General features: G+C 27.6%; 1 protein-coding gene across 1 annotated transcript in view; it reads right to left on the bottom strand.

Moving 5' to 3' along the window:
* The window catches only part of side-IV (sidestep IV transmembrane protein), a 430,043-nt gene that overhangs the window by 72,403 nt on the left and 342,810 nt on the right, over positions 1-14,830 (bottom strand). The window contains exon 10 of the mRNA XM_075365383.1: positions 9,158-9,457. Coding sequence (XP_075221498.1) covers positions 9,158-9,457 — 300 coding nt within the window. The remainder of the gene's footprint in view (positions 1-9,157; positions 9,458-14,830) is intronic.

Consider the following 14,830-nt stretch of genomic DNA (forward strand, 5'->3'; position numbering starts at 1 on the left):
TATTGATTAATTATTTCTGAAAGAAAATAGCAAAATAGAAAAAATTGTCTTTCTTCTTTATTTACTTCTGCTACGTAATTAGACCTTCTAGCCGAATAGCTGAAGAAATGAAAAATATAGGTCAATCAAACGAAATCCACTCAAAAGACATTCGCTATGAGAAGAGGTGACTGCCGAGAAATCAATTAAGATGGAGATTACATCCTGGGAGGTAAGAGTGTTCGGTATTTTAGGTGTTCACCTAGATTGTCCAAAATGGAAGGTTCACGTAAAAGAAAAATATAATAAACAGCTAGACATCAAATTTAAGGACTTATACTGGTTATTTGGTAGGAAATCACAACTATCTAACAAGTTACTTTTGCTCAAAGTGATTCTAAAACAGGTTTGGACACACGGAATCTACCTCTGAGGTATTGCTAGTATAATAATATAAAGATTATTCAGCTTTTACAGAATCAATTTTTGAGATGCAGTACACAGGCGTTATGCTTTGTATGGAACAACGAAATTCACGACTACTTAGGGGTACCGTGTGTAACTGATGTGTTTCTGTTGATTTTCTTATTATGTTGCGATTGGACTATGACGTATGAGTGTGTGCGTGGTTTGTAACCCCCTTCCAGAAGGAATGCTTCGTTAACGGTTCCAGAAAGTGTGGTAGCCAGGGGTGGCGGTTAAGTCGGTTGTGCGCAGGTGTACATACGCATATTAATAACATCTTTCGGCACCTGTTAGCGAGCCCGACACTGCTTAGACGTCCGTAAATGGGATTCCGCACCTCTTTAACGAAAAAAACGGGTGTTCCGTGTGTTCAAGAGAAAGTTTATCGATTTGCAATTAAGTACAAAACAAGACTTAACGACACGAAAATTAACCAGCTGTTAATATCTTAAACAATGGGAAAGATGTAAGGCAATAAAATCGGGTAAATATATTGGACCTAAGAACCTAATAGTAATACTCAGGAGGAGGCCTCTCTTCTTAAGTTGTGCATCATCAAAGTATTTACATTTATGTTTATGAACATTTATGTCTCTAATGTTATTGGTTCCTATGTTACAATTTTTAGGTAGATTTCATAAGAAAGTTATCTATTGTAATGGGTACCATGATTCGACTTTCGACATATCTTCGCGTTTCACATTCCCCAAACCCCAAAACCACCGTTAGTTTAAACGTTTATATATATATATTTCACTTTCTTGTAAACGCGATAGCTACCGTAATTTTCCTTCAATCACTTTCAGATTGATACATAAAATATAACGACCCAAAATCTTGGTAGAGTTCATTAATGGGCAAAATAGGGCCATTGAGGTGGAAAAGGGAGGGCTTTACCGAAAAAAATATATTGCTATAACTTTCTTATTAAATAAAATATCGAATTCGTTTAAAGTTCCTACTATTCTTTCAATAAGGGCCTAAAACTTATCTAAGTAAAGTTTTTTGATATAACCAATCATTGGCACAGGGGTTGGAAAAAATTCATACCTCCCTTAATAGGCACAGTATCGAATCGGTTTAAAGTGGTCGTTAGTCCTCTAAAACATTACCCAAAACCTTTGTCTGTAATAATTTTTGATACGACTAACCCTTAAGCCAAGGGTTGACCAAAAGTTTGCTCGAATTGTAAAAAGATGTGGCTTGTCGTATGCTAAAGATGTGAAACTTTTATCACATGAAAGCATTGTCGTATTGAATAAATTTAAAGTTTTTTTTTAACTTTATGGTGGAAACTTTTTTATCTCCTACTTAGCATCGGTGAAATCTACCTCCGTCTTCTGGCGTGCCGAAAGGAATTTTTTTTTTTTTTGTTTTAACGTTGTGATTTTATTCATTTTACTGGACATTATTTTGATTTCTAGTTCATTACTGACTGGACTTTATTATTGGTTATGCTTCCTTTGTTTTACTATTGATATCTAGAACGTATTTAATTAAGGTGTTTTAAAGGAAATTCCTTTATAACTTGATGTATTGATGAATTTTGCTTATAGTTTCTAATCTACGAAACAGATAGTAAATATAATTTGAGATACAAAAAAAGCAATTTATTTTTTTTATTTAAGTAAAATAAAACGTAAAATATAATATGCAAAATTATATATATATATATAAATAGCCTATACTGGAAATTAACAAATTACCAACCGTATTACTGTCAATATCTATTAATTTATCATAAATTTAAAAAAAACTTACTAATACAACGATTTTATTATAGTTATTGATTTACTTTTAAATAAGAAAGCTAAAACTTACAACTTTTTTATCACATTTTATAAACCATTTATATCTATTTAAAATTCAGCGTTTTATTCGGAAAAATTCACTTGAGATTTAACTGTTAATTATAGTATTGTAATAGCCTTCATTCTGAATAACTTTAATGACTTGGATCGGGAGAAGTAACATTCTATGTGTGTGTACTTTCCTAATTAAATTTTGGTTCCATTGAAATACAGACACACATGCAAGTAGAATTTCCAACTTTATGGTCTTTTTTCAGCTTACGAGTGCGTAATTATAATTTTGTTCTTCAGCAGTTAAAAGTACGACCTCAGCAGTCCTTACTTCAACTATTGCCATTTCAAATTCAACTATTCCCAATAAATATTTATTTATTTGATATATATATATATCGTATATATTTTTTAGCTTATTAATAACACTAATGGGAAGATCACTGTTAGTAATTCTTATACATTTTTGTTTTAAAGGGAAAATAAAAAAATATCATCATTCTTAACGTAAAGATTTCTCAAACCTTTGGTATTAAACCAGTTTACCTGCCTGAACTTATTAATTTTTTCTATTTTTTACGAGGGTGGTAATAGTTTTGAACATTTTTCCCGAAGTTAAGCTGAATTTGTAAATGTTATGGAAAGGAGTTTTATTTTTGTATATTATTTTTGGACTGTAAATAACAAAAAAAAAAATATGTATTTTAAGTGTTTTTGTACTTCATACTATAAATTTACCGGTACAATTAAATTAAACTGATAAGTCGCTAATGACTTACTGTTGATGTGACTATAAATATAAGTATATAAAAAATGTTAAAATAGTGAAATTCAAATTTTACTGCACTATAAAAGAATAATTAAAATTAAAAACAATGTGAAAAAAATATATAACTCAAGTTGGCGAATCCTTTGTTGAACTTTTATGACCCAAGATAAATATGAACTCCACAACATTCATTAATATTTCAGGGACAGAAAATGCTGCAATATTTACAGAAAAGATTACAACTTTACATAAGTATAGTTTCGATAAATGTCTTACCGGATTAAGTAATGGAAACTGAATTCGGATGTACCCCGCTAAATTTAAAAGTCATTTAGGTGAACGTTTTGATGTAATATGGTATAGAATTGATTAATGCGTTTCAGTATATTCTCATATATATATATATACAGTATAAATATATACCCAATAAAATCGATTATTATCGTAAATTATAGAGTTTTATAGCTTTCTCCAAAATACTTTACGATAATAATTAATGCCTTATAAATATGCAAATTAACTGCAAAAATATTAGCTACGTTATCCTTGTGTCGCAGTTACCTCCTTTATAATGTGCTGAATAACATTTTCTTATGTAAAGCACGTAAAAGTTAAATTATTTTTTAATAATTTTTCAATAAAAATCATTAAAAAATGTTAATTGATTACTTTTAGCACAACTTTAACTTTGATAATAATTACATAAAAAAGAAATTGATGAACGTTGGAGCAAAGTAACTGATATTTCTTGTAAAAATAAGTTACACTAAATTTAAAATGATGTTTAAGAACAGAAAGAGCCATCTTAAAAGTGACAAAGTAAAAATATTATTTTCAATTAATTATTATAGAAAAGAGAAAGAATAAATTATTAAATATTAATTCACACGATCACTTATTACAGATTTGAATAGTATTTTTAAATAATACATACTTTTCAAAAAGATGAATTATATTTAAAGAATTATTAGTTAGTCACTAAATTGAAAGTTACTTATTAAGAATCTTAATCAATTAGCATTGTAGAAATATCTTAGAAGATGTATTCATTTTATGTTTAAAATTACATTTCATATATATATATATATATATATATATACATAAGTATTTCTTAGTTTATATATAAGATGTTAAAAACGCTGCAGATTTAATAAGATTTTTTTAATTAAATGCATAACTAGAGAAAATTACTATTGTAATCTACAAATGAATATTAATAATCTACAGTGATTATGATTATCCCAATATGTGATAAATAATCCATTATTAAATAATCCCATTATCCCTGATTCATTTTTATCCCAATATGTGTATAAATAAAAATTTCCTAAGAAGCTGGAATGTGTGGAGTTGACACTAATTTACCTACTGTAGCACCATTTTACATGTATAAAGTTTACAACGAATTTTGAGGGGTTTAAAGGAGTTCATTTCTCATGTAAGTCCAATCAGTCAATCTTAATTTGACCAAAATAAAAAAAAATGTAAATTTTATTGTAAAATCCTATCATCAGAAATCATATACTTTCTTTTTATTTGTCTTTTTAAGTAAAATGAAAAGTATTTTTTCTCTTTTTTGTACATGTTTTATCACAATTTTAGTAGTTTAATTAATTATAGTATGAAGTTTTGTAATCACGGATCTATAGTTCATTTTAACATCTTCCAATGAAAAATTGAATTAGTTTTCTTATCACTTTTTAAATATTTTTGATTTAATAAAAAGAAACAAATATAAGTTAACTTCAATTTATTACAAATAAATACGAAAATTACAGTTCGTTTGTATATTACTGTATATAATCATTTTTTTTGTAATTTTTTTTGTGTTATCAGTCGATTTGAATTTTTATGAACTTTTCAATCGCCAGTCTCCTAGATTCAATATATCTCTTATAATTTCAACTATATGTATAAATTAATTTATATTTTTATCTTTGTTTTTTATGCTCACGTTTTTTTACTTTTAGAATTAGATTTTCTAATGTTGGACATTTTATTATAACTCATCAACTATCTTTTCTGCATTTATAAATTTTAACCTGAGTTTCAACACTAATAAATTGTGGTCAAAATCAATGTCTGCTTTTACATATAATTTGGTTTCGAAATATTTAAACAAGTTTAATAGGATTAAATAAATATTTTATAAAGTATCTGATTAGCGGGTGTTTTACTGATCTCAACAATATTTATGATATTCTTTTATAATTTTTTAAAAGGGTACTAGCCATTTTAAATGCGTACTGGTATAAAATTATGAAACTGGAAATTATAACTGGTATAAAATTATGAACAGTTTAGTTCCTGTTCTGTTTCCTTCGGTTTTAATTGAAAAAGGATTCTTCCTTATTATCCTTCTACTACAGCATTTGAGTTCCCGATTATTCTTATTAGAATTGTATAATTTTATCGTTGACAAAATAATCTATTGTTTTTTCTATTTGTATTTAATTGTTTTTGTCTTTTTACTTCTTTATCTTTGGCGGAAAAGATAGAGAAAAAATCTACACTATTATTATAAGCTTACGCTTTGAATCTGCTGTGAGTAAAATTATTCTTTCACTATAGTGTTTATATTAACATACCTGTTTTTCTACTTTGTTATTTATTATAATTCATACAACTCTATATTTGTAATCTGATTCTGTGTTAATTATTGTATAGTCACGTAAAAAATAAAATGTTTTCTTTTATAATACTAACTGTTACTAAATTTTGTAACTATGATATTATTTCTACTCCAAACAAAAACCCAATTAGAATTAGTCTGGTCAGGTATCGGAAATAATTTTATAAAAAACTTTTTAAGAAGTGAAGGACTGATATTTAAAATCTATAATAATGTTAGTTACATGAGGCAAGAGATTTATGTAAATAATCATAACAGTACAGACATGGATCAGTTATTCGTAGATTTAAGTTAAACGTGGTTAAATGGGGTAACCCGTTGTTTTGACAGTATAATTACTAACCTTTTTGATAAATTGTCACATCCGCTTAAAAATCATTTTAAATTAAATGTGAATGAATGGTTAAAGGATTTATTCAAAACAATAACATCTTGCAAGATTTATTATTTTAATTTGAAAATTATAATGAATATATAAAACAATAAAAAACCAAATGTTGTTTTATTTTATAAATTAGAAATGTAATTTATAGTTTAACGTATAATTAAATTTTTAGTATAATTATGTTTATTTGTATATATGTTCTTTGTTTACTTTGGAGAAATATATAGTCTAGTAATAAATAATTGAACACAATTTATATTAATTTATAGTTGATTAATGTATATTGATAACGATGATCTCTATTCGGAATTTTACATCAGTTAAAGAATAAATTATAAACTGATATTATTATTAATTTGGAACACATTTATTTCATTAAAATTTTGATAATTTTTCTTTCAAATTGTAAAATTGGAAATTTTATGAAAGTGAAAATTATTGTTTATAATATAAAAAAAGATTTCTTTTCAAGGAAAGCCAGCAGCATTATCGGCTTTATTTTTTTTCCTGTTTAGCCTCCGGTAATTAACGTTCAAATAATACTTTGACCATTACTGAGATGTGTGGTTAATAGGAAAGAACCCAACCACCAAAGAACACCGGTATCCACGATCTATTATTTAAATCCGTGTAAAAATAACTGACTTTACTAGGAATTCAACGTTGAAGCTCTCGACTTCCAAATCAGCTGATTTGGGAAGACGCGCTCACCATTAGACCAACCCGGTGGGTTTATTTTTCTTTATTACACCTGGTATTTTTGTTACTCCACAAATTCGAAATATTTTAGACTTAATAGTTTGTTTTTATTTTAATTTAAAATTTTTTGAAACACTTTGTTTTAGTTAACAATTACTTTGTAAATTTTTTTAATTTTTGTAAAATATCTGTTTTTTTTTTCTTTTTTGATAATAATTTTATTCTAGTGTACTATATCTTAATTATTCCACTAATAATTTCCAATCAATTTATGTATTAATTATGGGAAAATTATTTTAATAGTAGTGTTGAATGATTTACATATCTCTGGATTTTCGCAGTTATTTATATGATGAATAAATATGTGTGTAAATATTTTCCTTAAGATATAAAGTTATTTCTCTATTTGTCATAATAATGTATTTATTATATAATAAAAAGGAATTGATGTATTGTTTAAAAGGTGAATCGAAAAGATGGAAGAGTTTTCTCTACCTTTTATTCTATTTTTCCATTCATTTCTTTTTTTCAGTTTAACCTTCTCGCTACTTCTACCCCCTAACAATCCTCTTGTTGTTGAATAAAAGTCTAGTTTTACACGGAGAAAACTTTTTCATTGCCTCTGGCTTTATACATTTTTTCGTCTATATTGTTTTTCGATGAGTAATAATTATATTTTTTTTAAAGCTAAGTTTTACTTATCTTTTTCTCATGAGAAAATTAAATTTTTAATAACAGATCAATTTTAGATGTTGTCCTTTATTCCCTTTATAATGGATATACAAGTAATGCAACATTTTTTACATTTTATATAGAATTCTAAGATTTTATCGAAAATTTTATTTTGTCTTTAAAATCAATTAATGAAATGATGCACCGGCTCGTTTATTTGAAAAAAATAAGCCAAATACTTTATTCATTTCCAATAACCAAGAACTAATTAAAAATATTTCTAAAAATCTTCTTTTTTCGATTGATTCCTTAAAGGTTTAATTGGGTTGATATTTCTTTTTGGGCCTTTTATAATGTTATAAGCCGATGTTTACTAACTTCTTTGAAATTTAACTATTTTTTTTTTTTTGCTCATTACATTTGTCGATCGATGAGATTATTAGAAAAATATAAACTTAAGGTAATATATTTTTATCTTTATTCTTTTTAATTTATAAACAGACGGAATATATTTTATTAACTTACTTCCGAACGTTTTCAGACCTTTTATTACTATCTTCAATGACTCCTGTTCACGCATTGAAATTACTTATTATAACTTCTGATAACTTTTTTAAACAGAAAGTATGGTATAAAAGTATATCACATTTGAATTGTCTCGGTTCAGTTGGTGTATTGAAAATTTTCTCTCATTTAATACCTAGTAAAAATCTTCAATATTTTGAAGGTTTTTTTATAAAATTTGAATTTCTTACTTTTACATTTAGTTTTTTTTAGGTTTATACATAATCATTTACTTAGAATCAAATTCTGTAAAGATTTATAAAAACTTTTACATTATTTTTTTAATAATGTTTTTATTATTTAACAATGAAATTTTACGCCGAACATAAAATAGTGTATTTTTTACAATAATCTTTTGCTTTATCCCGAATTTTTTGTTAAAGACTACTAAAAATACAGTTTTAGGAAATATATTTTTTTCAATTTTTCAGGTTATGTTTCATATAAAACCACTATATTTATCCCTTAGTTTGGGTCCCAAGAATTACAGTCTGGCTTAATTTTTACTGAAGGTCCAGAAATCAGGGCGAAATCTTTCGCCAGCTAAATCTGGGTAACGAAGTTTTTTCGAATCTATGTTTATGTGAAAGTTTTTCTTTATTTTCACCAGAGAACTTGCCTGAAATTTTGTGTTACATTCTTCGTGAATCACCTCTTTACTCCTCATATTCAGTTTTTAAAAAGTGTTCCTATTGATATATATTTTTTTAAGATTTATTTCAATTGTGATTAGTTTTTGATATATGGTCATTTCTTTTATAAATAATATTGAAATGTTTTATAAGTAATATGCTGTTAAATAAATCCTTATGCTGATGTTTTATAACAGTACCAACTTCCAATAAATATATGTTGCTTAAACATGACTTCTATTTTTAAATAAAGTAGTCACATAATTTAAGCTTTACAATTTCAAATAGACTTATTTAAAAGCCTATTTGATTTGATATATATATATATATATATATATATATATATATATATATATAAAAGCCTATTTGGATTTTGATGGATAATGGATGATATAAAAAGTTTATAGATTAATTGCAATAAATTGTAAAATAACGTTGTATAAAGAAAATCTATAAAATTAAAGAGAACATATATTCATCATTTTTTCAATATTTAAAGAACATATAAACATTTCTGTTTTTAATAAAGTCCTCTAAACTGGTATATTATATAATTACCTGTATATTTAGCGACTCCTTTAAATGTAACTTCCAAAGCAACAGGATCACTTCTTCCTTTTGCATTTACTGCATATAAATTAACACGGTAGGAAGCTCCTGGCTGGATTCCATAAAGTTCAAAAGAAGGCGGACCTCGAGGCAATGAAACATTGAATCGTGAAATTAAATCTGGCATTTGTAATAATTCCATTAGGAAGCTCTGTGGAAGTCCGCCATCATAATTTTCAAGGCAGTCAACATGAACAGAATCAGCAGTGTGGTTGCTTATGGAACAGTTTACCAGGGGAAATGGCCGTCCTGTAAAATAAATAAACAACATCACAATTATAATGTACCAATTACGTTGTTTTTGATATATATCAGTAAATTTTAATTACGTAGAATTAAAATTAGTTTTATTCTTACCTTTTTATACCTTTAAAAAATCTAATTCATTAAGAAATTTATTTTTATAATATAATGTGCATCACCAGTATTGATGTATTGTTTTTATAATTTCTAAAATGCTGTTGTTATACTAGATTAATAAACATCGAATATTTTTTTTTATAATAACGAATTTAAAGTACTAAAAAAAAAAATAAAATATGTAATTAGATAGATTTACTTTTAAATATTTTTGTATTATAAAGTTACAATATGCGATAATTTTTCTTGGATTACTGGTGAACTGAAGAACTAGCGGCGTTCTTCGCTTTTTATTTTTGAAGACGTAGAAAATTAATAACATTTTATTTCTTGAAAACTCCTACCTTATATGAACTCATCCAAACCTTCGCAGTATTACTCTCTCAGATTATTTTCACATTATTAACCAATGTCTTTTTGTTTCTGACAAGTGCCCAATTAATGTTATGTTTTCTTTTAATTTTTCGTTATTATTTTTTTTAACGTTTTCTATACCACTTGCTTCATTTATTTACAAAAATTACACTAAATTTTGTTAAATAGTCATTTTTTTCTCTCAGATAGTAAAAAAATCAATGGTTGACATCAAATGTTACAAATGCATTTATTAAATAAGGTGTTGTGTTAGGTCAAGGGGTTTGACTAAAACTCTCCCCTGCAGAAAAAAGATGCCATGACAGCTAATAATCTTTAAGGAAAAATAGTTTGTACTGTCTATTACAAGATTAGCTTATCCGAGTTACATTAGTTAAACTGCTAAAAAATAAAAAATCTGATTGAATGTAATTTTGTATGATGATGAGCGTGATCGATTGTCACCAAACAGCTATTCCAAGATACTACAGAATTGTAGGTAATATTCTAGTAAACGTATTTTAGTTACTATTATTAAGGTATAGCTTGTCCAAGCCGAATTGCCATTAGATCTAGGATTAGATCTAGGCGATGGTTGCCTAGCAAGCGCCAGGCTATAATATTCTATTCGTGGAAGACAGTATACATACGGTATAATAAATTTTACGGTATACATACGGTATAAATTTTTGTTTATTTTATAGTAATAATTTAATTTAACTAATTTTTTATTCTAATTTACAGTATTTTTTTTTTAATATTTTTTTTATACCATTGCTTATTCCAATCAATAAACACTTCACATCATAAATTTTAAAATTATTTTTAGTCTTATATTTATATAAAAAAATAAATAAATTCATAACCGAATAAAACAATACAAAAATATTTAGCTAACTTATTTTTATTATCACTCTTATATTAACTCGCTCTTGGACTAAGTATATGAGATTCATGTTACGAAACCTTGCAGTCAAACTTTTAATCAGTTCCACTTATCCATTCGCGCTGAAATTGGCATACAGATTTGTTCCTTATGACAACACATTTTAGCAACATTATCAAGTCGCTAAGATGCCCCTAAGTTGCTAAGTGAAAAAGATGACCTCTGAATTTATGCAACCTCGTTTACATGCATATTTTCTTAGCGAAAGAAATTTTAAGCGAGATATATAGTGTATACAATTGTTAATAGAAATCCTGTTAGTAGCGACCGAAGTTTTGAGAGAATTTAGTACTTTTTAACCGGATAGGAATTTTCGGACGAAAATCGCAAATCTCTCAAAAAACGGTCGATCCTAGAGCTCTGAAAACGTTTTTTGACCCCGTCTCGACGATACCTCATCCGCTGTCAGTGTATCTGTCAGATGATAATATTTGAAAGTGCCCCCGAGGCGCCGTTCGGAAATTGACGAGAGGGGTGCGATGGGGTTCCACCGTAATATCTCGGCAACCGCTCGTCCGATTTTTATGATCAAAACGGCATATGTATCAGCAGGTCAAGCGCTACCTGTTTAATTCATTGAGTACACTCTTGATCGACCGGATCTTGGTTATCCGGGAATTAAATCGTTTAGCCCTATGTTTTGATTGCACTCACCCGTCATAAAACGTACCGCTTCGATCTTTCGTTAAATACGCTGAAACGTGTGCGCTAGCTCAGTTGTAAAGTATAAATTTATTTAGAATAAAAAGCGGAAAAAAATATATTAAAAAATCTTTTTAAAAACCGCTCTTACAAGTTCACTAAAACGTAAAAAATAAAACATATGTAAAAAAAAATGTTTAAAACATCACTCTTAAATTAAACGAATTAATAGGTGAAAAATAATTTTATGACGGTATCTCAGAATGGATTTGTTAACAAGCTTTGATGGTGATATGTAAGATTATGTGAAAGTCATAGCTTCAAATTACAAATTTGATGTTTTTGCCACTTTTTTCATATGCATGATGTGTGGCCTAAAGAGTGGGGTGTAAACATGAACTTTTTTCAAAAATTATTTTACCAGTAATTCGTTAAATTGTTCTTTTTGAGAATCCTGTGGCAGACGCAACACGTTCTACAAGTTTTTTTTTTTTTGGGGGGGGTCACTAACAAACATTCAAACTGCAGTTTCTCCTGTCATGTAATTAAAAACATTGTGTATAATTTCTCTCCCTTAGCGGTAAATGAATTTACCACGTAAATTAGACATAATATGCAAAATAATAAAATCAATTTACTACCATAACAATAGAGCCGAAAAAAATTTAGTCATTTAACGCGAATAAATTACTTTTAAAATTTCACTTAAGACTTCAACTACTCTCAAGAATTGAAACTCGAAGAACGCTACCATCGGATGATAACTTTTTTATTCTTTGGATACACTCAATTAAATGGACAAGTTTTAACTGCAAATGCAATATAAATTAGAATGGAATTATCTACAAAAACAAGGTAGTCTTTCAATGAATCAGGAACGGTTTATATAGATACAGATTTAATGTTTCATTTTTTCATTTGAATACTTAGAATGACTCTTCGTTCGGTTATTATTTAAAACAACCTGAATAAATAAATTTTTCTTACGTATGATTCAAAGGACTCCGCCCTTTGTTCGCCCTCCCAGAACAAAGGCCGGAGATCGTAGCAAAAACAGTAGACATCAATCTTGTTCGTGTTTGGCTTGGATATTTGTACAAACATAAAACTATAAATAAATATATTTAAGTATAAACACTAATCAGTAACAGCCGATTAGTCTGCGCGATATTGCATAACATATCAATTCAGTATTTAATAAAGAAATTAATCATTAATTTAATAATATATAAACTTAGGATTAAATAAGAAACTAATAAACATAAGACGTGCATTTGTTCATTTATTGGAATAAACAATACTAGTACCGTATACATACAGACTCTAATCGAGCAGTATTAATAAGCCCGTGCGCGTTAGGCAGCAAGGTATACAGGTATGCTGTTCATCATATCAGTACCAACTCGGCTTGGACAAGCTATACTTTACTATTACTTATATTATTAAATATAACTCGATGTAAAAGCTTACTATTTTATCACCAAACATGTCTGTTAAAGATGATTCGCTAATTAATACAATGTAAGGGCTTAGCTTTGGTCCACTTCCCAGAAAGGGTTTACAATTTCTTCTCCAATCAATTCATTCATTTCATCCTCCTCGTCAAAATGCATACAAAGCACATCCAAGATCGTAAATGTATGAAATTTGAGGTTCGATTAATGGCTCTGCCTTGATTTAGTTGCTAGTTTGAGACGAAAAAAAACCTGATTTCTATAATTTAAATTCCGGTAGCTGAATTTTGGACATTTTTTATTTAAAAAAAGAAGTGTATATAAATATAATTAAGTAAACAATACTTAATATATAGAAACTAAATATCTAAGGGCAACGTTTATTACGTATTTTAATATTAATCAAAATAAAAAGAGAACAATTTTTCAATTAAAGCAGTTCCTTTTTTTGTTTTTATATTTTGATATTATGTTTATATAGAGGTGTATTGACGCATGAAGTATGGTCATAATTAGTAGAAAAAAAGAATTATTCTCTTTTAATGCCTTCCGTAACGGTATTATGACAGGCGGAACTGGGTTTTATTGTTTGTTTACATTATCAAGCGTTCCAATGTGATATTATGCGATTCTGAACCTATATAATCTGTGAGATAGTACGAGAAGGGGTTTTTAAAAGAGATAGAAATATGAAGAATGAGTATTAAAAAGAGAGAAAACGGCGAGAGAGTAAGGCTGAACTGCTGATACTGCTGCAGGGACTGCGACAGCCTCATTTGTTCGTGATTAATCGTTTCCTCTGTACAATGGACTAAAATTGGGTTGTGGTCAACAAAAGTAAGGGGAGAAGTACTGGGGGATTTTTGTACGATTATAATTCTCATAGGGAGGCGTTGTTGACATGCTGAGTTGTGTTGAGAACGACCAGCTGTATGACCAAAGCCGACCGATGCTGTCACTAACAAAATTGAAATCTCCGTTTTTCCGTTTTATTCAGGCTGTATGCAACTGATATCCGTCGTCCCTCCAATATAATTTACATCACACACACGTAAACTTTATTATCCGTAGATTAATTTACATATGCATTATTTTAAATTACATTGTCAAACCCTTGCTTTCTATATTTAATTAATTTCATTTCACTGATAATATTTTTGTTCATAACAAAATATTTATCTTCATCGTACTGCCTACCGTATCAATGTTAAAGAATTACCAATATACTGATAAATATATTCATAACTATAAACGATCTCATATTATATCAATTAAAAAAAGCTGACAATAAATTTCCGATCGTTTGTACTGAGCATAATTTAACACCTTTCCGTTTCATAAAATTAAATTTACTTTCCAATTTTTAACTTTTTTATGTTTATTTATCGATTTGTTAATTTTCAGTACTGTTCAAATCTATTTCTTTTTTATGTACGTTTAATCCTTTCTGTACATTAGGTTAACAAATGCAATAATCCACTTTTTATTTGGCATTGGAAATTCCTCTAATTTTCATTCAATAGATTTGTTCAAGGTAATTTAAGATAACAATATTTAACATGGAAAATAATAAGATTTTAACAATTATGTATAATTTTTTTATTTTACTTTTTTTATTTTCATCACACTTCGTACATCAATTTTATATCGCAGTAATATGTAGGCTGATGTTATTGAAGTATTAAAATTATTTCCATTTGAAATTAAAAAAAAAACTTTATATGATAATTGAAAAAAAAAAATGGTCATTATTCTATATTTATACATTTCAAAGAGAAACTTAACTAAGCATGGCATTAGTTTTTATCCACATACCTTCGGTGAATACCTTTTCTTACTTTAATCGATATTCTCTTTTATGCACAA

Source organism: Lycorma delicatula, chromosome 5 (genome assembly GCF_047948215.1).
Source record: "Lycorma delicatula isolate Av1 chromosome 5, ASM4794821v1, whole genome shotgun sequence".
NCBI lineage: Eukaryota > Metazoa > Arthropoda > Insecta > Hemiptera > Fulgoridae > Lycorma > Lycorma delicatula.